General features: G+C 44.2%; 1 protein-coding gene across 1 annotated transcript in view; it reads right to left on the bottom strand.

Moving 5' to 3' along the window:
- The window catches only part of ARMC2 (armadillo repeat containing 2), a 102,279-nt gene that overhangs the window by 3,503 nt on the left and 75,117 nt on the right, over positions 1 to 23,659 (bottom strand). Inside the window, exons 14-18 of the mRNA XM_032593234.1 lie at positions 12,477 to 12,792; positions 9,144 to 9,266; positions 8,722 to 8,835; positions 5,524 to 5,656; positions 4,834 to 4,994 (exon numbers count right to left, since the gene is read on the bottom strand). Of these exons, the coding sequence (XP_032449125.1) occupies positions 4,834 to 4,994; positions 5,524 to 5,656; positions 8,722 to 8,835; positions 9,144 to 9,266; positions 12,477 to 12,792 (847 nt within the window). The remainder of the gene's footprint in view (positions 1 to 4,833; positions 4,995 to 5,523; positions 5,657 to 8,721; positions 8,836 to 9,143; positions 9,267 to 12,476; positions 12,793 to 23,659) is intronic.

Here is a 23,659-nt window from a genome sequence, read left to right as displayed (position 1 = left end):
TTTTTTCAATCTAATGTCAAGACTGTGTTACTTTTCTTGAGGTCTGGCCTATGATTAGTTAATCCACACTCGAACCCTATTAATTGTAAAATTGGTTTAGACAAGGAAACAAAAGTGGCGCAACAGCTACAAGTAAAAGCAAAAAGCAGTCTGAAGTTTGAAAGTAAATACAGCAAATATATAAGAAAGTGCCCTACTACACTAGATATTATATTTTGGAATGTGTAGTCTTTGCAGTAAAGAATAGCAGAGGGGGCGCCTGGATGGCTCATTCGGTTGAGCGTCTGACTTTGGCTCAGGTCATGATCTTGCTGTTCTCGAGTTCAAACCCTTCATTGGGCTCTGTGCTGACAGCTCAGAGCCTGGACGCTGCTTTGGATTCTGTGTCTCCCTCTCTCTCTGCCCCTCCCCCACTCATGCTCTCTCTCTCTCTCTCTCTCTCTCTCTCTCCATCAAAAATAAACATTAAAAAAAATTTTTTTTAAGAAACAATAGCAGAGGCAAATTCAAGAACAATTTATATCTATGATTTTCAAACTCTTGACTGACCTAAAAGATACATACGTCAGGACTGTACATTATGACTTACATATTTATTTACAATTAACAACCATTTCACAATAGAATACTTAGTCTTACTGCATGTAATATATTCTGATATTTTCTTTCTTTGCTACCACCTCATTTTTTTAAAGATGTTGGACACAGGATGGAAAGCACTGATTTTGATAACCAATCATTCTTAAGCTTTCTGTGTGAACAGCATACTTCTAATACTAGAATTTAAAGGAAAGTTTTAGAAAGGTATAGAAAGGAGTAAAGAACCCAAAACAATAAATTCCTCAGTGATCATTATATCACGATTTCTGTTGTAGTTTAAGTATCCTGCAGCGTCAATTAAAGCTTCTCTTACTTCACTATCTCCCAGTTTTCTGTTCAGCACCAGGTAGCTCTAAGAAGGTTTGATTATTTTCCTGTTATAAGGCCCAGTCCTCACAGTCCATGCTCTTCAGTGTGGACTTGTTAATGTCATCCTTTATTTTCTTCTAATTTTTTTAGAAAAACATTTTTAAGTAATCTCTACTTAAAACATGGGGCTTGAACTCACAACCCTGAGATCAAGAGTCGGATGCTCCACTGACTGAGCCAGCCAGGAGCCCCTTTAATGTGATCCTTTAACTTGAACACCAGGCCTCACTCTACCCCTTGTCTCACAACCTAGGTGCTAAGTTGAACATATGTTACGATGAACATAAAATAACCTGTGTTCTTTGTGTTAGTAAACTGCACACACTGATCACCAGTTACCAGCTCTCCTGAGAGAAGCTCACGGTAGAACAGTGTGCCAGACTTGTGTACATCACTTAAGATAAACATCAAGGTAAACACACTACTGATGAATTTATAAGCAGTGACTGCAATACATCAAGACGTTTCAGACAATTTTCTTTTTAAGCTACTTTCCAAAAAGAACATCAACGTCCCAATGTCCCAACCATGTTAAGGACCCTTACTTTCTCCTTTTTTTGTCTTTCCTCAGTCACCCATTAAAAAAAAAAAAAAAAAAGTTGGCTAACTTCTATTACTGTATCAATTGCCTTGTTGTTATTTCTAAAAGCAGTGCACACTTCAATGTGGGCTTTGTGATTTAACAGCTCATTCTGTTTTCAAAATGACCAGCTTTTTAGCTATCTGTGTGAAACAACTGGAATTCCAGTACACTCTCACTCACCTATCCATACTAATTGCTGCGTCCTGGCTGGTCAGACATACTACAGCCCTGTCAGAGGTAAGGGTCTGAGGCTGGCACCGCACAGGCAAACACCAGGAAAGAGCTCAGTCCTTAGAATTTGTAAGGAGGGCCTAGTGACCACGTGAGAAATCCCTGACACACTGTGTCTCCCTGATCAAATGTGTTTATTTTTGCTCTCCACACCACAGTTCCCTTCCATGGGTTTGGGTGAGGATTTACAAAGTTAGTCAATCAGAGCACCTGGGTGGCTCAGTCTGTTAAACATCTGACTCTTGATCTTGGCTCAAGTCATGATCTTATGGCTCCTGGGACCGAGCCCCGCCTCCGGCTCTGTACTGACAGAACAGAGCCTGCTCGGAATTCTCTCTCTCCTGCTCTCTCTGCCCCTCCCCTGCTCATGCTCTCTCCTTCTCTCTCACTCACAAAATAAAAAAACTTGAGAGAAAGAAAGAAAGAAAGAAAGCAAGCAAGCAAGCCAATCTACAGGCATCTATCAAGGACCTACTTCATATGAGGCAATATCATTTCCCTAAAGTGGTTCAGTTGGAGTGGGGAAACAAGATAAAAGTTACAAAACAATAACACAGGAGAAGTTACACAGTTCACGATTGCTATTTAAGAAGTACAGATTTCCTATGACTACACTGTGGGCTTGAAAAGCTGTGTGAGAAGGGTCTGCAGGGACGGGCAGCACCTGGCTGGGATAGGCACATGCAAAGGCTCAGAGGTTGGGGAAGCACAAGGAGAAGCCTGCCCTGGTTCTAAGGGAAGCCTGAGGGAGGGGCTACTAGAATGAAGTGCCTGCCAGGTACTGCATTCTGCTGAGAAGCTGCCCGTGCCCACACGGGGTTTAAGGGGGCCCTTATGTGAGGCACCTGGGTTACTCGGTCAGTTAAGCACCTGATTTCGGCTCAGGTCATGATCTCACGGTTCGTGAGTTAGAGCCCCACATCGGGCTCTGTGCTGACAGCTGGGAGCCTGGAGCCAGCTTCGAAGTCTGTGTCTCCCTGTCTCTCTGCCCCTCCCCCACTTGCACTCTGTCTCTCTCAAAAATGAATAAACTTCAGAACAAATTTTTTTTAATTAAAAAAAAATTCAAAGGGGCCCATATGTAACATGTCCCCACCATTTTGTTATTTATGGTTGACCACTCTGGACCTATGAGCCAGGGAAGGAAGCCACAGGTAGGCTGTGGTACAGGCAGCTGCTGCCTTAGCCCTGAAAGCCCTACACCCCAAGGGAGTGATTCAGGAAAGCAACCACACCTCTTCCCCAAACAGGAGACACACAGAAAGACGTGCCAACAACGGAGGAGACACATGCTGAGGGCAGCACTAAGAAGCCTCGAGAGAGTTGAAGCATGACCAAGCAGGAGCCTCTAGGGACTTTTTGCATCACAGCGGAGACCGAGCAGAGTTGAGTTTCAAGCAGGGTGGAGCAGATGATGGCCTGCCACTGAAGGGGTCACTCAGGGACTCTGGTTTCATCCGGAACGACCTTCTAGGTCCTGAGTGCCCCTCCAGCAGGCTTTGGGCAATGTGTTTATTTCCTGGCTTCTTTCTTCCCTGTGCACCCTTCCCTGAAACTCCTTCACTGAGCAGGTAGGGGTTCTCAAGCCTGGCTGCATAGCAAACTCACCCGTGGAACGTTGAAAAAAAACACAGACAATTGGCCTCACCCTGTAGTTCCTCAATCAGCATGCCTGGGGATGGGGCCAGGACAAGAGTGTGTGTTTTTTAAATTCCACACCCAATTCCAATGTTCTGCCCCACTTGAGAACTGAATTAAGGCAAGTTGAGCACAGACTTCTGCTCCTGGCAACCTGAGAAAGCTCAGTGTTACCAGAGCAGACTGTGAACCTCAGTGATTTAAAATCATGTTCATTTTTTTTTCTTACTCCTACACCCACAAAATTAGATTTACCTGAAAAGAGCAAATTTCACATCCATCTAGCAATCCTGATTCTTTCAAGTAACTTCTGGTTCTGAGTTCCTGTTTAATAACATTGTTACAACACTTAGCATTTACAAAGCACTTTCACAGCCCTGTTTTGAGGACTCCTTGTGTGTCAGGTACTCTATCAGGCTCTCTGTACAATGTCTCCTCCTTTATATTCTAACAACTCCACAAAGTGGCCATCAATGGTCCCTAGCTTAGAGATGAAAAAATATAAATTCAGGGAGGTTAAGCCCAACATTAAAAGTTTATACGTGACAAAAGCAAGGGCTTAAACTCAGAACGGAGTGCTATGGGCCCTGTGGTCTTTCCATTATGCACTCAGATGCTTATTTGATCCTCACTACTCCCCAGAGCAGGGCTAGGGTTATCATGTCCCCATCTCAGAGATGAAAAGACAGGTCCTGAAATTCTCTGGTCAAATCACACCACAAGAAAACACCAGCATTGGAATCCACAGCTTCTGAGCCACAATGAGAGCTTCCACATGGCCTTGCAGATGCAACACTGTGGCTGGGCAATGGTACAGACATGGTCTCCATTTTGAGAAAAAGGATTATTGAAAACATTCACTTATTTAAGTCATTGTTTTTAGACCTAATCCAGAATGAAAAAAATTCTCCTAAAAAAACTTTTTTTTTAACATAAGAAACTATCCTTTCCTTTGATTTGTATCAGTGATTTCTTCCCTTTCAATGGTCTGAACCCCACTGTAATGTCAAATAATTTCACAGACCCTCCTCCACATAACATAGTTGCTAATTAAAATGTATAGATCCATTAAAACCATGACTTGAGAGTAACTTTTAGCCATATTTTATCAATTCCAATGTTATATATTTTTAAACAACACCAATAATTTATGCTCACATCTGGTATTTAGGCAGTTTATAAAAAAATTCAGAAAAGAAAAAAATGAGAAAAGCCACAGAAAAAAACCATGACAGAATCCAATGAGTTGGAGTCCTTGTGTCCCCATTGTAAATAACATTCTGCCTCTTCTCAGATATTTCCAAATTTACACAGCTACTCAAACACATACCAATCTTTACCCATGCTGGTCACAGAAAAGAACATTTCTCCTACTCTGATAAAACTCACAGACTCACAGTCTGGAGTCTTACCTAAAAATGATGGTAGCAGGACTAACAATGTGTTGGTGTCTTCATCTCCAAAACATGATGAAGCGTTGGTGATATTTTCACTGAAGTTCCATAAAGTTTTGCAAACCAAGCAGGCCAGCTGCCAATCGGTAGGACCAAAATGTCTTAAACAATCCACCAACCTAAGTCAATAAAACTCAAATTAAGAAGTTGTTAGTGGAGCCTGAGTGGCTCAGTCACCTAAGCGTCCAACTCTCGGTTTTGGCTCAGGTCATGATCTCACGGTGCATAACTTGGCTTGGGATTCTCTCTCTCTCCCTCTCTCTCTGCCTCTCCCCCACTCAAGCTGTCTCTATCTCTCTCAAAATAAATAAACTTAAAAAGAAAAGTTATTGGTCAGAATCTCTTTAATTTTTGTATTTTTAGCATAATGACGATCATCCTGTATTATTTAATATGTATTATATGTAATTCAGTGGTTTTTTTAACATTTCACATCTATAAATTTAAGTAGCTACAAAGTAGCAATAACCTACTTCTGAACGGTTTTAAGAGTCCAGTGGCACCTAAATTTCCTCTTCAGCCCGTAGCTTGGCAGTTCCAAATGCTGAAATACCTCCACCCCAGAAGAGTGATGAGAGGGGCCCAAGCTCCATGGGAAACCATTCCCTCTGACATCTGAGAGTCAGGACTCCATGCCTTGAAACTTACTTTTTAATGCCACCTCCTTCTTTTAGGATGACACGTTTGTTTTTATCCACAGTGAGATTTAGGAGAACGCCACAGGCAGAAAAGCAAATATCCTGATGCTTAGCATCGAGCAGTGCAATCATGAACTTGTGTACTGGGAGGACAGAGAACAAATGTGGACCAATAAGGCTCAGGGTTCCCAGCTGTACCTTAGATTATAAATGGCAAAGGGGGAAATGGGGAGTGGCTCGAAAAACCGGAAACTCTGCTAGGGGACTTAATCCATTCTACCTAAGGCTTTACTCATGCCCAGCTGTGGTTTTGCCAACATCCACTGCATCTAGAACTTGCTCCCCATCCCCCAAGTCCTTGGTCCTCCAGCAGTGCTGCATCTGACCCAGGCAGCAGCTCCCTCCCCAGGGCAATGATATAGTCCCTTCCAGTAGAAAGGGGGAAAAAAAAAAAATCACAAATTCCAACCACACAGGTGACATTCATCTCTAACATCTGATTCTTCTCAAGGGCCCCTTTGAACCTTTGCAGCAATTTTCTTTAAATACACAACCCCTGGGGGTGCCTGGGTAGCTCAGTCAGTTAACCATCTGCCTCGGGCTCAAGCCATGATCTTGTGGTTCGTAAGTCGAGCCCTGCAAAGGGCTGTCAGCGCAGAGCCTGCTTCAGATCCTCTGTCCCATTCTCTCTCTGCCCCTCCCACCACTGGTCCTCTCTCTCTCTCTCTCTCTCTCTCTCTCTCTCTCTCTCTCTCTCTCTCTCTCTCAAAAAAGATAAAGAAACATTAAAAAAAAATTAAATACAGAACCCCGGGGGGGAAGTAGGCTCCTGTTGAGATCTCTAAAGTCTTCCAGGGCTTGTAAAAGAACTGCTCAGATGGCTGGAAACTGGCCTGTAGCAAGGCAGGACTTCCAGGGTAGGGGGCAGCTCAGGGCAATACAGGCTTCCCACCTCTAGGAACCATTTTCCTTTACACCTAGGAAATGGAACCATCTATCCTGGTTTCTTATACCCCCAGAAGGGGCTGGGCAAAAGATTGGGGGAGGTTGGATAAAGTGTGTTCTGCCTCCACCCTATCACCTAAGAGGTGGCCATCTTGTTCTGACTTTGGTCCCATTGATGGGTCAGACACATACATGTGTGTATTTAAGAATCTAGGGGCGCCTGGGTGGCGCAGTCGGTTAAACGTCCGACTTCAGCCAGGTCACGATCTCGCGGTCCGTGAGTTCAAGCCCCGCGTCGGGCTCTGGGCTGATGGCTCAGAGCCTGGAGCCTGTTTCTGATTCTGTGTCTCCCTCTCTCTCTGCCCCTCCCCCGTTCATGCTCTGTCTCTCTCTGTCCCAAAAATAAATAAACGTTGAAAAAAAAATTAAAAAAAAAAAAAAAAAAAGAATCTAAAGAATGCGCCAAAACATTAACAGTTATCTCTGGGGGAGTGAGATTATGGGTGACAGTTTGCTGCTGCTGCTTTTTCTCCTTAATATCTGTATTACCTAAATTTGCTACCATGGATAATTAGGAAGTTTTAGGTATTATACTTACATGAAATATTTGAGATGTATAGAGGTGTTTATCTTGTGTACCTGCCACCCGGCTTAAGAAATAAAATGTTGGGGCGCCTGGGTGGCGCAGTCGGTTAAGCGTCCGACTTCAGCCAGGTCACGATCTCGCGGTCCGTGAGTTCGAGCCCCGCGTCAGGCTCTGGGCTGATGGCTCAGAGCCTGGAGCCTGTTTCCGATTCTGTGTCTCCCTCTCTCTCTGCCCCTCCCCCGTTCATGCTCTGTCTCTCTCTGTCCCAAAAATAAATAAACGTTGAAAAAAAAATTTTTTTTTAAAAGAAATAAAATGTTACAGGGGTGCCTGGGTGGCTCAGTCAGTTTAGCATTCGACTTTTTTTCTTTAAATTTTTTTAATGTTTATTTATTTTTAAGAGCGAGAGAGAGAGGCAGAGTGTGAGTGGGGGAGGGGTAGAGAGAGAGGGAAACACAGAATCTGAAGCAGGCTCCAGGCTCTGAACTGTCACCACAGAGCCTGACACAGGGCTCGAACTCAAAACTGCAAGATCATGACCTGAGCCAAAGCCAAAGCCTAACTGACTGAGACACCCAGGCATCCCTGGACTTTTTTTTTTTTTTTTTAGTTTATTTATTTATTTAGAGAGAGGGAAAGCATGAGTGGAGGGAAGGGCAGAGAGAGAGAGGGACAGAGAGAATTCCAAGCAGGGTCCATGCTGTCAGCACAGAGTTGGACTAGGGGCTCGATTCCACAAACCCGTGAGATCATGACCTGAGACAAAATCAAGAGACGCTTTACTGACTGAGCCACCCAGGTGCCCCAAGTGACCAACTCATGATTTCGCCTCAGGTCATACTCTCATGGTTCTTGGAATTGAGCCGTGGATGACAGCACAGAGCCTACTTTGGATTCTCTATCTCCTTTTCTCTGCCCCTCCCGACCTCAAAATAAAAAAATAAACTTAAAAAAAAAATGTTACAGATCCAATTTTATATCTTTGGGCATGCCTTCCCTTCCAATGGTGACTTCTGTCTTAAGTATGGAGTTTACAATTTCCAAATGTCATTTGTACCTTTACATCATTACTATACATTACATAAACAATACTCAAGATCGTTATGCATGTTCTAAAACCTATATTAATGGCATTATTGTGTATATACCCTCCAATCACTAGCTGTTTTGCTCCTATATTATGTTTGAGGCTGATCAATGTTGATCCACGAATCTCTAGTTCATTTATTTTAATTGATGTAGAACTTTTTGTTGCATGAACATATCATGATGTATGCACACTTAGGTTTTTTCCATTTGTTGCTATTACAAGTAGGGCTGTAATGGACATTCTAGTACATGAAGGAGAATGTCAACTGAGTCCATTCTCATGGACAGTAATAATGACTATAGATTGTTTCCCTTACACACACACACACACACACACACACACACACACACACCATCTCAGAACTCGGAAGACCATGCACAAGGGAGAGGGGAACCCTGAGAACACTGGCCAGATCTATCCTGGCATATCGAGTGGAGAGCCTTCCACATGCATGGAACGGCATGTCAAGCACTACTCATCCCAAAGCAGAAACAAGTATCACATTGTCATGACCCAAGCTCTAGAACTGCTTAGCTGTTTATTGGCAAGAAGTACATGCTGATGAACACGGAGTATCATTAACTCACCATTTTTCTGCACAATGAAATCACAGATGTCATTGTCCTGGGAGAGATTTCCAAAAACACGCACAGCTTCAAGGATTCCATCCATGTTATTACTCACAAGAAGCTTTATGAGCACTGGGTTTGGGGACCAGAGAAATAAAACCAGTGAATTTAAGTTTTAATTTAAAGGCTATTAGGCTCCAGTATTATACTAAATACTGATAACTCAAAATCTTAAAGCAATAATAAAACACAAACTGTAAGAGACTTTAGCAAGAACTTGGACACTAACTTTTCCCCATATTCCAATTTCTTAGAATTGAACGAGGCTCTTTGATATCTGTACCAGAAATCGGAAAATAGGAATGCCACCAGGTCTGTGTTTAGCAAATAGAGTCAAAATGTTAAATATTCATCCACCCAAACCCAACACTGAACCTTACATTCAGCAATATATAGCTTTTTGTCTTGAATTATGGAATGCTTCACTCGGTAGTAAGATAAGTTGTTGATTGTGGCTGTAGTATTGATCACCAGCTCCTCGCAATCCTCAATTGACTTGTATTCTGAAACACAGTAAGGAAAAGGGTATCAAAGGCTCATTGCAGGGGCAGAAACAATGACATCCTAACTGCAGCAACAGCAGCCCCAGGGACAAGCCACTGTCCCAGGCAAGGTCTGTGCAAGGGCACTGTTCGCTGCTTTATTTCCCAGGACGCTTCCTGCGTGCAAGTGCATCCAAAGCAGAGGACCACTCCTGGCCAGGTTTTAGAACACTCTAAGCTCGGTCCCTCCAGCCAGGGGGTCTGGACAAATTGGGCTGATCTAGGCCCTGTGTTTGTAGTAAAGTGGAGGTGCCAACACACCAGCAAGCTGAGCTTCTCTCACCCCCACTGGTTTGCCGTGTTCCTGAGCTCTCTGGGGGCTCCACCCTGCGAGTCTGTTCCCCACACTTCCAGTCTGTTCCCCACACTTCCACCTCGCAACAGAACGATCCTGGGGGCAAACTCTATCCATAACTCCTATCAGTGCTGCCCTCCAAACACGCAGACTCTGATCACTTCTCACCTCCTCTAGTACCACCTAGCCCATCCCTCACCTCTTAACTGGCTACTCTTCTTCCAGCTTCCTCCCTGAGCCCATCCTTAACACGATGATCCTTGAATAGTAAGTCAGCTAAGGTCACTTGTCTTACGTGGGCATCAGGCCCTACCTGGGCAGCCCTAATCTTGACGTCTCTGGCCTCATTTGACGTTCTAGCCCCCAGGTCCCCAGTGCCAACCACACTGGTCTTCCTGCCCCCCCCCTTTTTTTTTTAACATATCAGCATGATCCTGACTGAACCTTTGTATTGCTGCTACTCCCTCTGTCTAGAATATACTCTGTTTCCAGTTATCCACTTGGTTTATTCCTCACATCCTCCAGGTTGTTGCTCAGACATCACCTTATTGAGCACACATTCCTTAATCACCCTATATAAAATAGCATCCATTATTCTCTTCCCCTTACCTTACTTTTTAAAAAATTGTTTAATGTTTATTTATTTTTGAGAGAGACAGACAGAGCATGAGTGGGGGAGGGCCAGAGAGAGGGAGACACAGAATCCGAAACAGGCCCCAGGCTCCGAGCTGTCAGCACAGAGCCAGACAGGAGGCTCGAACACACGAACTGTGAGATCATGACCTGAGCCGAAGTCGGACACTCAACCGAATCTCCCAAGCACCCCTCCCCTTACCCTACTGTTATCTTCTCCATAGCACATATAATCACCTGACCTGTTCAGTGTTTAATGTTTGTCTTCTAGGACTAAAATGGAAGCTCCACAAGACTAGGGATGTATCTGTTTTAGTCACTGTTGCATTCCTAGCACCTAGAGCAGAATCTGGCACATAGGGGTGCTCAATAAATAATTGCTGGATGCAAGAATGAGTGAAGGAATTAACTCTTTATTTAGCATATAAGGCCCTGAGTCATTTTGTCCCTGCCTTCTACTCAGCCTTCAGACTCATCTCTTGGTGGATGTAGCAATGCCAGTTAGGAGCCCTGGTTCCTGCTACCCCCCACTGACGACGCTAGACCATGGGCAGTGTTTGGGAATCTGTTGTTTTTTTGTCTCTTGCCTTGGTAGGACAATTCATTAGCTTGTCCAGAAAAAAAAGGGGGGGGTACCTCTTCTGTATCACCACCTTCTGTAGGACTACACGTTTGGCCAGAAGGAATAGTGACTGACATCAGGGGCAAGAGGGTAGGCATTCACAGCTGTGAGGCATCTATCATGAACAGCACCAAGCACTTTATGTGCATTTAGCCCCACAAAAGTAAATAGTTAATAATGCTTTAAATGTGCTTACAAGCATTTGAACCCACAATAATTAATACTCAAAAGGTGCATCTGTCTCAGTCAGCTCAGACCACCGTAATGACATACCACAGATTTGGGGCTAAAATAACAGGAATCTATTTTCTCACGGTTATGGAGGTTGGAAGTCTGGGATCAGGATGCCAGCATGATTGGGTTCCAGTGAGAACTCTTCCTGGCTGGCAGATGGCCGCCTTCTTGCTGTGTCCTCACATGGTGAAGAGACAGCAGGAGCAAGCTCTCTGGTGTCTCTTCTTATGAGGTACTAATCCTACTATGAGAACAGATTATGAATTTTGGGCAGGGGGCCAGGAGCAGAATACTATTGGCTGAAATGCAGCCCCTTCCCCAAATACACATGTTGAAGCTCTAACCTCCAATGTGATTGTATGTGAGATAGGGGTTTTAGGAAGTAAAGTTAAATGAGGTCGTATGGGTGGACTATTTATCTCATAGGATTGGTGGTCTTATAAGGAGGGGGAGAAAGAGGGGGGGGTGGGGATTGCGATCATTCTCTCTTTCTTGAGTGCACACTCTGAGGAAATGCCATGTGAAGACAGGGTGAGAACACAGCTGTCTGCGAGCCAGGAGGTGAGCTCTCATCTGGAACCCAACTGGCAGGCACCTTGACCTTGGGCTTTCAACCTCCAGAACCATGAGAAACAAATTTCTGTTGTTTAAGCTACTCAGTCTGTGGTATTTTGTTATGGAAGAGTGAGATGGCTAATAAAGGGGGGAAATGGGACACAAATGATTGGGGGCCATAATTATAGATACTATGAAAGCCTGAAAAATAAAAATATAAATAAACTTTAATCACATGGACTAATCCAGGAAAAATTAAGGATTTTAAACTCTTTGTGGTTAGTTTGGCCAATCTTTGGTAATTTGATTGGTATACTTTATTATTATTATTTTAGAAAGAGAGAGAGAGAGCATGCAAGCGAGGAAGAGGGGCAGAGGGAGAGAGAGAGAGAGAGAGAGAGAGAGAGAGAGAGAAAGAATCCCAAGCAGACTACATGCTCAGAGCTGAGCTCGATGTGGGGCTCCATCCCACAACCCAGGGATCATGACCTGAGCAGAAATCAAGAGTTGGAAACTCAAAGAACTGAGCCACCCAGGTGCCTCCAGTATACTTAAAAAAAAAAAAAAGATAAAATTCACATACCATAAAATTCACCCTTTCCAGGTGTACAATTCAATGGGATTCAGTAACAATTTTTTCTTTCTCTTTTTTTCTTTTCTTTTCACAAATTTTAAAAAATATTACCTGTATTACCTTTGAGGAAGTTCTGCACAGTGGAGGAATTTTCCTTCCTGCAGCTGTGAAGGCTCATTAAAGCGAGCCAGTGGTGCCACTAAACCCCTAGGGGCACCGGAGCCACAGAACTGTCTCCCCTGCTGGGAGCAGCCTTACCTAGCGTGGCGAGGAGCAGGCCCACGGCGTGCGGGTTGGTGGCCAGGACCGGGCCGATGCCAGGGTGGATGGCTAAGTTGGCCAGTACTCGGGTCAGCTTGATGAGCACGTCCTCCGCGGGGGCCCGCGACCTCTGCACCTTGGGTTGCTGGGCTCCTCCCTCCTGCTCCTCGGCGCACAGGTCCAGTTTGTAGAATGTATGGAATAACGACAGCAAGGTCGGGATGCTCCCTTTCTCTTTGGAAAACTGTTCACGAGCCTGGTGATTTTTCGCGGTCAGGTTGCCAAGAATAAAGACAATACGGACAACCAAATCCTGCAATAAAGGGAAGACCATTACAAGTGCATAGGGGCTGGGACAAGTTGTTGGAAAGGGTACAGTATTTAATTTATTCACGACTTAATTAATAGCAAAATGGAACACATCTGGCTTCTACTAACTTGTCTAGTATTTGAGTCCCAAGACTGGTGCAAATTGACAGAGGAGATTAAAAGCATTTGGCAACAATGAAAGAATACAAACCGATTGATACTATTAGAAGGGCTATTAACTTCAGATCCTTCATCTGAAATTCTGGCCGGCTTTTTTTTTTTTTTTTTAACCCCCTAGAGAACAATTAGTTGAGTGGCATAGGATTACTGATATTGTGTTATGTAAATCTAAGTATTGATACTAACAGGTTTCTTGAGCACCCAAATCTTTTCCTAAAAGTTCACCTCCTGCTGAAGCATTGTGTTTCTAAAAATCGGGTGTTCTGCACAATGGCTAATCAGATTGTGTTACAGCAGGCTTTCCTGACTCAGACATCTGGGGCAGGATAATCTTTGCTGTTGGGGGGCTGTATTTAGTAGCAGTATTCCTGGCCCCTACTACTGGGTGCCAGGAGCACCTCCCCAGATGCCACAACCAAAAAGGCTCAAATGTCCCCTGGGGGCAAAATCAGCCCCAGCTGAGAATCAAATCACTGTGTTATATAAAGCCACCACTTAGTGATGAGGGAACATAAGGCAAACTGAGGGCCAAGCACAGTCTAGCATTACCCAGCCCTCCTAGGTGGGATGTGTGTGGCATTCCTCAGGCACTCCAGGCTGCCCAAGGACAAAGGAAAGGACCAAAAACAAATGGTTAAACTGATAAAGTCTCCATCAGTTCACAACTATCTTAGTAAATTAGAAGACAAAGGCAATCTTATCAACAGCCTAATCTCCAGAAACCTATAGACTGAGTTTCCTGGAGCCCCAGCATCAACCTCCCCTCCATAGTGATGTGGGAAACAAAGGCAAGAAGGAAATGGCAGATAAAATTAGATTTCCTTATAACCTGCAGCCCTTTGACACACACTTAAGGCAGGCAGAGTAAAACCTTTCTCCAGGAACTCCCTACTGTCTTAATGTTAATGCCTTAGCTTGACAATAGCTAGACCTCCAGTAATCTGTGAGTCCTTAGAATATGAAAATCTCTTTGGAAAGTTCCCTTTTGACTTTACCTCCCCCAGCCCCATAGCATATAAGGAGCCACTCTTCACAACCCCAGCGCCCCTCTTTCTGCTGGTGGGTCCTGTCCCCGTGCTCTCATAAAATCACCCTTTTGCACCAAAGACGTCGCCAAGAATTCTTTTTTGGCCATTGACCCACTATCACCCCAAAACCTCATCACTTGTTTTTCTTGATCAGGGTAGTGGTTACATGGGAGACACCTTTATCACCATTTGCTAAATTGCACATGTGTGTTTCATGTACTTTTCTGTGTATAAACTATATTTCACAATAAATAAATATTTCTTAAAGTCCCAAGCTGAGAACAATTTACAACTAAGCAGAATGCAAAAATAATTATGTTCTTAATTCGACAACGACAGACAGATGAGTACTCTTGGCCTCACCCATACCCACGGAGAGTGAGGAAACTCCTGTGGGAGGAAGAGACTTTACAGAGACACTCACTGAGGGGCTACCACTGACCTGGGTGCTAATTCTCATTGTGCCAGGCACTGTGCGATTTGACAGGCAGGAAACTGGGGTTCGTACAAGCTGCCTGGTCACACAGCTAGTGAGAGGTGAGTCAGGATTGGAAACCAGGATTCTCCTGATCCAGAGTCATTTCTGCAGCCAAGCCCTGCTTCCCACATGGCCTGTCATTTAAGGATCTCCTTTGCCTTCCCATATGCGGAGCAGTCAAGGAGTTATCTCCTTTTAAAACCCAAATATGTCACCAGGAGGGATTCCCTATAAACTGGACTTTGTTGACCAGATCTTTAGTAATTAGCAGACTTAAGGACTGGGGACAAAGGGCAGAGGCCCGGACCTGTTTTAATGGGGGAGCCAGGTCTAGATGGGTCTGGGGCTGGGGGATGGGCAGCACAGGGACTGTCAGTGGCAGAGAGTGGAAGGTCACAGGCAAAGGACAAAATGGGATTTGCCTGGGGCTCCTCTGCCAATACCAACTTGTTGCTGCTTGTTCTTGAAAGAAAAGTTTTCCCTGGCACTGGCCGAGAAGAAGCGAGGCCACTGCTTGTGCAGCTGGGAACCATTTGTCAACATTAAGAAAGTCGGAGGCTGACACGCCAGCAAGAACTGGAGCGGGTCCAGGAGAGAGTTCACACTGGGAAAAACCTCAGCTCAGCCTGCAACCAATGGCACCCGGTCATCCCAGTCAGGAGAACCTGCTCCTGGCCCACCGCGCGCCTGAAGCCCTTAGGGAACTCTGAATGCTGGGAGCCTGGGAGAATACACTCGAAGAAACAGGGTGAGGCACCATGCTCTGAAGAGCTCCGAATCTATTTGAGAAGACAAGGCTAACAAAGCGTGGGGGAAGAGCAAAGACTAAAAGGGCCAAGCAGGAAGCTAGACACGGAAAGGGATTGTAATCTCCAGCTTGAAAGCCAGGCAGTCTGGTTCATACATGTGACTTTGCTTAGCCTCTCTATGCCTCTATTAACTCATTCGTAGAATGGGGGAAATATTGTGTTGTAGTGTATCGTATCGTATTGTACTGTACTGAGGGTAAATGAGACAAAACAGGTAAAGCACAAATCATGAGGAATGATTCAGGCACTGCTCGGAACCACTTTCATGTACTATCAGTAACATGTTAGTGGCATTTAACTGTGCAGGACGGACCCGACAGTCTCCGAGAAATTTAGATCAGAAGATGCCCAGAGAACAGTGGTGGGGATTGGCAAAATAACCTCCAACGAATTTGAGTCTAACGTTAAAAAATGTATAAAATGCAGATATATGCAGGGGAGGACGGGGTAGGTTAGCCAGGCGAAAAGGAGCAGGTCTTGAGAAAGTACCTGGGACAGTCCCCTTCCTGGGTACTGGGCTCACCTTGTCTGTCTCTGATCACCAGGCAGTTCCCTAAAAATGCTGAAGTCTGTGGCTCTCAAATCTTAAATAAGGACACACAATTTCATTATGACACTCATCATTTCACATAAAGGCGGCGGTTACTTCACATAATTCCCGATGGCAGAGGTTCCTCCCTGGGCTCTGGACGGAAAGCCCTCCTCCACCCTGGACACACCCACAGAGAAGCAGAACCCTTTCCAACCAGGGCAGAGGGTATTTCTAAGAATTAGGCTCCTCAAAGGATATTCCACTTTATATTTTCTAAGCTGAGGAATATGAGCCTTTTGCATAAACTCTGATAATATAATTTCTGATTAAAGACACTCTACATGACTCCTACCTCTGAAAAATTCTAATAATCAACCATAATAGCAGTAGCAGCAGCAGCAGCAGCAGCAGCAGCAGCAGGAATGAACACACAGTGTTTATGACGTGCCGGGCCCCGTCCCAAGCATTTAGATATGAAAATTCGTTAAAAGTCATAATTTGTAGCCCTTTAATCTGAACAAAGTGTTCCCAATCTCTACCCGTAGTCACCTCCCTCAGGCACTTAACAGTAGTCTCTTGACGTTGCTGGACCTCACGCTATTCCCCGGATTGAGCTCCTCCCTCATTTCCTCAGGAGCATGTGAAGCAAGACAGGAAAGATGTTATATGTGATTTTGAATGACTTCCTTAAAAACTTAAAAAGTGGTTGCATCCTCTTTGCTCATTCATATGAGGACTAACCAGTTTACCCTGTAAAACATCACAGCTGCCTTCTGAAGGATGCTACACTATTCTCCCTTCTCCCTCTTCCTAGGCCTCTTCTTCCTATGTTTATTTTCCTCCTTAGCAGAACTCAGCAGGTGTCTCTGGCCCTGTACCATCTCTACCCATCACTGCTGGTCTGCCAGGTATGCAGACCAGATCCCAGGCTGGAGGCGAAGGCAGCTTTCCTTAGAGATCATCATTCTTCCAAACTCAAGTTTCCTCCCTCCACGGTCACATGTGGTCTAATCTGGGAAGGCTGAGTGCTGCTTTTCTCAGAAAATTCCCTCGGCCCCTTCGACTTCCGCAGTTCTTTTATTCTAATACCTGTGTGGATCCTACCATGGCATACGCTGCACGAAGAAGGAACTCTAGGCTTTAGGGCAGGAAGAGTTAACACTGCCACAGTACCTCTCTCCCTGCCTTCAGATGGAAAAAGGAGGGGGTGGTTCCTGGCAGCAGCAGGGCCAACTGAAGGATGGCACGCGGGATCAACAAATGGGGGTGGCAGATTGCGCTGTTTGTAGCACCAAGCTTCCAGCAACTGCTACGCTCACTGTTTCTGTCCTCTTTCTCAGGGTTGGCTCGGGCGTCTTTTCGTTCCCCCCCACCCCCTTTCACAAATCTATTCTCTGCAAATCTAGGGAACGTGGAACAGGCCAAAATAGCAGCAGTCTCCCGGGAGGCTGGCAGAGGTGGTACTTCCTTATCCCCACACCAGTGCCGATCTTAACTCATCTGGAGGCCCCAGGACACCGGCTGAGCAAGAGGGCTTTGCAAGGCCCCATGGCTCACCGTGGGCGGCCCGCGCTGTGCAGAGGACCGCCTTGGACAGTGTCATAGAGAGGTTTATTCACTGGTCCACAAAGAGAGATTAAGGATTGTTGCCAATCTTTTGCAAGTCTCCAAAACGCCACTTAACTAAACATTCTATACAGATTTGAAAAAATTAGACAAAGGCCAACATCAGCGATTTGTAGAGACCACTGACTGACTCCATAGCAGAAATTATTTCATCGGTATACAATTCTCCATTGAGATACAGATACTCTCTTTTATTCTCTGACAGTATCTGACAGCCACCTATAAATCAACCCTGAACTTTTAGAGCATTTTTATCAAATTTAATACAATGTTGCATATATATATATATATATATATATATATATATATATATATATGCAATAGCTTTTGTAGTTTGGAAACAGCAAAATGAAGATGAATCAGGAGAGATACTTTTTTTTTTTTTTAAGAAGTCAGTCTAGTACAACTAGTTCATACTGACTTTCAAATTTTGCATAAAAATGGAGTCAGCCTAGCAACAGTTACGGCCAGTCAGAACTCAGACAAACAGGTACACCTATTGCAAGAAACCTGACCTCAACTGTACCCTCCAGTTATAGCCGGTGGGATATTCTCTTTAGTTTCAAATATATTGTGCCCTTGGCAGCCAGCACGTTACTCGGTCTCAATGGGCCCCTCACTGCTGTAAATGAAATTGCTTTAACTGGAACAAAGCCAGGAGCAGGACACGGCTGAGCGGCCGGCAAGCTCCCATAGCAGCAGTTGTCGATGTGACTGTCCATGTGAGAGAGACTGGCCTCAAGTCAGCGAAGGAGGCTCTCCTTCTACCCAGAGATGTGGAGACTCAGGCTTCACGGGGCTTGCTGACCCCAAAGTCCAACCCTGGTGAGGAAAAGAGGCAGGACCTTGGCCATCTGTGCTTACAGACGGATTCCGAAACTCCTCATTCACCATAACCCTCATCTGCTAGATCCCTCAGACTTGGTCCTACAGGCATCTTTGATTACTCACTCCCCTCACCAACCAGTCACTGAGTTCCCTTTGCTCTGCCATCTCAAAATCTCCCCCCACCGCCTCCTTCCCATGCCTGTTCTGGTTAATCTGTCTGTAGTCTCCTGTCACAGACCCTTGGTGGGATCCTCCCTCTGTGATCAGTGTTAATGCCATTTCTTTTTTTTTTTTTAATTTTTAAAAAATTTTTAAAGTTTATTTTTGAGAGAGAGAGAGAGAGAGAGAGAGAAATGAGTGGGGCAGGGACAATGAAAGAGGGAGAGAGAGAATCCCAAGCAGTCTCTGTGCTGTCAGCACAGAGCCCGACATGGGGCTTGAACTCACAAACCTTGAGATCATGACCTGAGCCGAAATCAAGAGTCAGACACTTAACTGACTGAGCCACCCTGATGCCCCTGTCAATACCACTTCTTTTTAAAAAACAATTTTTTTAATGTTTATTAATTTTGAGAGACACAAAGCATGAACAGGGGAAGGGCAGAGAGAGAGACACATACACAGAATCTGAAGCAGGTTCCAGGCTCTGAGCTGTCAGCACAGAGCCCGACGCAGGGCTTGAACCCCTGAACTGTCAGATCATGACCTGAGCCGAAGTCAGACACTCAACTGACTGAGCCAACCAGGCGCCTGTCAATACCACTTCTTGAAGCACAGCTCTTACATCATTTCCTTGCTCAAAAACATCCACTGCCTGTTAAATGTCAAAGCCAGTGTCCAATGCACCATCCAGCCCCATGTGACCAGTTCTGCATTACCTGACATTATTACTCCCCGCACATAGCCAGCCAAGGTGAACACATTCCTCCTCATTTCCCACACCCTTCCCACCTGGCCTGAAAATAACTGGTGTGTATAATGTTGACCATAGGGAAGGAACTACATCAAACTATCACAGAAAGAATAAACTATGTTCATCAGACTCCACTTACTTAGGAGAGAACTACTTCTACTAAGTAAAAGAAAACATTTTAGAAAGATTTTCAAGATGCCCCATTTAAAATGTGGTTAGGAACTTCTCATGCAATCTGGATCTGCGAGCTGAATCACGATTTGCAATTTTACAACATTTACCCAACTTCCCACCTTCGAACGAAACCTCAACATGAATTGAACATACAGGTGAGCTGAAGAACAGATAAACTTTACCAATCTGGAACACACACTGCACCACGGCAAAAACGCTAATTAACCCTGCGGTGCTGAAAGTGGGTCAGCAGTTTGCATAAGTGCTGAACCATACAAAATGGCAGGATCTGGGATGCTGGTGACTCAATACCCAGACTCTAAGTAGAGGAGCATTTAAAAACCTGCAGGGATTATACTTGATGCCTCCGTTCATCTATCCATTCCATCAGCAGCCATTTCCTGAGCACCAACTATATGCTTCTGGACGTGGCTATCCCTCAAAAGCACCAGGCGAGGCTAGAATTTCACTGTGCTCTGTTCTGTTCTTAAGTCCGCAGACATAAGTCAGGCGTTTGGGTTCCGTGCTGAGCGGGGTAGAGCCAGTTCCACAAGGGCAAAGCAGCAGGAGCTGGAAAGAATGAACAAGCTAAGGGCTTACTGTGCTGCCCGCCCGGTCAGGGGTGCAGACCAAGGCCAAGGCTGAAAAAAGGAGCAAGCTCAGCCAAATGCTAGCAGTGGGAATGTGTCTGCAGAGGGGCTGGGAATACAGCCACAGGGCACGCTCCTGCCAGGCAGGAGGAAGAGGGTGAGCCAGGAGCCAAGTTACCATATAAAGGCTCCAGGGGAAGGGGTGGAGGCGCCTCCCTAACAAATCCTCACTGGCCCCAAAAAAGATGGAGGGGAGAGAGAGGTCACGTTATCTCTGGACGGCTGCATGGCTGTGGCTGCATCACAGAGGAACAGCGAGAAAAATGGCAGATGTCTGTGCTCTCAGCCCATACCTTTCAGACATTCCAGGTCTCACTGTCAACACCACGATGCCTGAGCATTCCAAATCAGACAGTGTTTGCTGTGCGTACGTGGCCGAACATGATCGCTTACCCTAAAAGAAGTCTAAATGGAATGAGAGAGGCATGACTTTAAAAGCAGCACAAGCAAGGACATGTCGGGCAATTCCCAGACAGTGTTTTTGAAGGCTCTGATGAGGGTCCTGCCTCTGGATGTTCTGTTTAAAAAAAACAAAAACAAAAACAACAATAACAAAAAAAACAAAAAAAAAAAAAACAAGAAATTGGCCATATCTCAAATGGAGAGAGCCAGATAGTCAGTTGCTCGATGGGCATGTGATGGGAATGTAGATAAAGGTTATTCTTTTTAGACCATGACCTCCGTAAAAAATTGCCCATCATACAAATCTCATTTGAGGCATTTTACTGGATCTCTTGCCCAGTAGATATTTACAGAAGAAATGGGGAAAATCCCTTCATGTTCTTCCAAAAAACAAACCCAAGCATATTTTGCGGAGATGCTAAATGCAGCAATGGTGACGTCAGAGGCACCTCCTAGGGCAGGCCCTGATTTGCAAGGCTGATACTGACCCTGCTCATCCCTGCGTTACTAGGCCCATCTGTTTGTACATTTGGTTTGTACCAAATGTAGTTTACACCAGAGAGCATACAATATGTGCACATTTCTTAAATGAGATTTGTCATTTAATTGAATTTGGGTTACCATTTTTAATAGAGGCTTTACCTAATGCTAAAGTTTAGCTTTCAAACTGCATCGAGCTGACCGAAACGTTGTGCTTTGCTCTCCGTTTTTGTGTGTATGGGAACTGGAGTGATTAGTCGTACCATGGATTTTGGACCAATTAACCTCCCAGACAGGAGCCAAAGAAGTTTCCCTTGTTCTCCCTGAGGAAGTCCTTTGTAAGAGCTGGGAGGGGTGGATTCCTTTTCTCTGAGACTGTTGATAAACCAGAAACCCTGGCTGGTAGCACAGCCTTCAGACACAGGCCCACGTCACAGAAGTGCAAAGAGGGGTGGAAAAAACTGGGCCATCATTTGATTGTATATGCACTAATCTTCCTCAAATTTATCTGTTGCAAACTTACAAAATTTCAATATGGGTATATACTGAACTTTCTCAAAGCAGGACATCGGTAGGAATATTTGGTGATTATTTTAACAATAAAATTTGGGGATTATTTCACCAATTATGAATCAGCAACTCATGGTCTGTCTAGCTAACTGAGGTTAATGAGCCCTGCCTTTTGCAAGCCATTCTGAGGGTCCTGCAGGAGAAGACCTGAATTCACCTGAATGAATCTAAGTGGTTCATTCTGACCAGTGCCTGAAGCTTCATCAGTGTGATTGGCTGTGTTATCAAAGCATTATCAATGTTATCACCGGGTTTGGTCCCAGGACTAGTTTTTTTGTTTGTCTTGTTTTTTCCAGGACTACTTGTTTTGACACAAGTCTGGCAGAAAAATTCACGGAAGAGTCTAATAAACCATCTCATTTTCTCTAGCTAAGAAAGGCTCCAGCTATTGGCGCAAAAAGCAGAAGACATGAGGCTTGGTCACTTGAATGTCTGACTTTGGCTCAGGTCATGATCTCAAGGTTCATGAGTTACAGCCCCGTACCAGGCTTGCTGATGTCAGCTCAGAGCCTGCTTGGGATCCTCTGTCCCCTCTCTCTCTCTCTGCCCCTCCACCACTCATGCTCACTCTCTTTCTCAAAAATAAATAAAAACAGACTTATTTTTCTTAATGTTTTATTTATTTTTGAGAGTGAGAGACAGAGTGTGAGTGGAGAGGGGCAGAGAGAGGGGACACAGAATCCAAAGCAGGCTCCAGGCTCTGAGCTGTCAACACAGAGCCCAACGCAGGGCTTGAACCCATGAACTGTGAGATTATGACCTGAGCCGAAGTCTGACGCTTAACCGATGAGCCACCCAGGTGCCCCTTTTAGCTGATACTTTTAACAAGTTTTATTATGAGGTTCTCCTACTAATTGCAAGCAAATAATTGCAAAAGGAAAGTAAAGACAAGTAAAGACTACCAAGGACAGAATTAACAATCAATAGAAAGGGAAGAGAGAGAAATCTACAGAAAGGACAAAAACATTTAAAGAATCTCATCAGGGATGCCTGGGTGGCTCAGTCGGTTGAGTGTCCGACTTGGGCTCAGGTCACGATCTCACATTTTGTGAGCCCTGCGTGGGGCTCGGTGCTGACAGCTCAGAGCCTAGAACCTGCTTCGGAGTCTGTGCCTCTCTCTCTCTCTGTCTGCCCCTCCCCTGCTCACCCTCTGTATCCCTCTCAAAAAAAAAAAAAAGAAAGAATCTCATCAACAGACTCATGCTCGCACTATGGGACAAATAGCCTCTAGAGCAATAATTAATGTTTGTAATATTGACCTTTGGCATCAAGAAGAGATTAAATTATTCTTAGTGTCTTCTAAGAAAGCAAGGAAATATGTAATATATTTTAATATGATCTTCACTGCAATGATTAAAATAATTTAATAAATTATGCATTTCCTTGATGGTTCTGGAAACAACATGAACTGTACATAGTTTGCAAGGTGCTCTTCATTCTTCTTCTAACCAAAATAATTTTAATAGGAACACAAAATTGTCATATAGATCAATAGAGAAAAAAGATGGCTTTGAAACACCAATTTTGCTTTATGAGAACTTTTGGTCCAAGGTGAAAAGTAGTTTGCTAAGAGCCACAGTAAAATTTTATGCAGATTAAACTTTAAGATATATAGTCCCTTACACCAGCAAAAGCATACCCTTAGCTGTGTTGACATCTCAAATGTCTTATATTGGCAAGATACCAGGATTTTTGTCTGTTTATTAAACACGGCCATCATCCAAGCTATAATCAGAAAAACAAACGGTTATTTACTAGTAATGCTACACAACAATAGGACTATTTATCAGTACTGAACTGATGTGTATTCTTCCTTTTTAAAAATTTACAGGTTATGACATAACTTGAATTCAAGTTGTTAAACCAAAATGCATTCTTTAACCCTCATTTGAAAATTCTAGTGCAAGCAAAGATGCCTTCTCTGGTTATAGTTATCTAAATCATCCAAAATCAAAACACCAAAGCAAAAAAGAATAATGATGGTAAAATAAAATTACAATGAAAATCATAAAAGCACATTTACAAACAAAATCCATAACTAAACTTTTAAAGTATAAGATCTAAAAGAATTCTTTTAATGTAAAATATATTTCTGCCATTTTATTCTTTTACTTAAAAAGAAAACCAGGAATAGGAGTGTCTAAGCTTTTCACCAGATTAATTCACTTGCCCTAAGATTACAGTTATGATAATACATTATG

Source organism: Lynx canadensis, chromosome B2 (genome assembly GCF_007474595.2).
Source record: "Lynx canadensis isolate LIC74 chromosome B2, mLynCan4.pri.v2, whole genome shotgun sequence".
In the NCBI taxonomy this organism is placed as follows: Eukaryota; Metazoa; Chordata; class Mammalia; order Carnivora; family Felidae; genus Lynx; species Lynx canadensis.
Note: the sequence above shows the minus strand (reverse complement) of the source record. Positions and strands in the feature narration are given on the sequence as shown.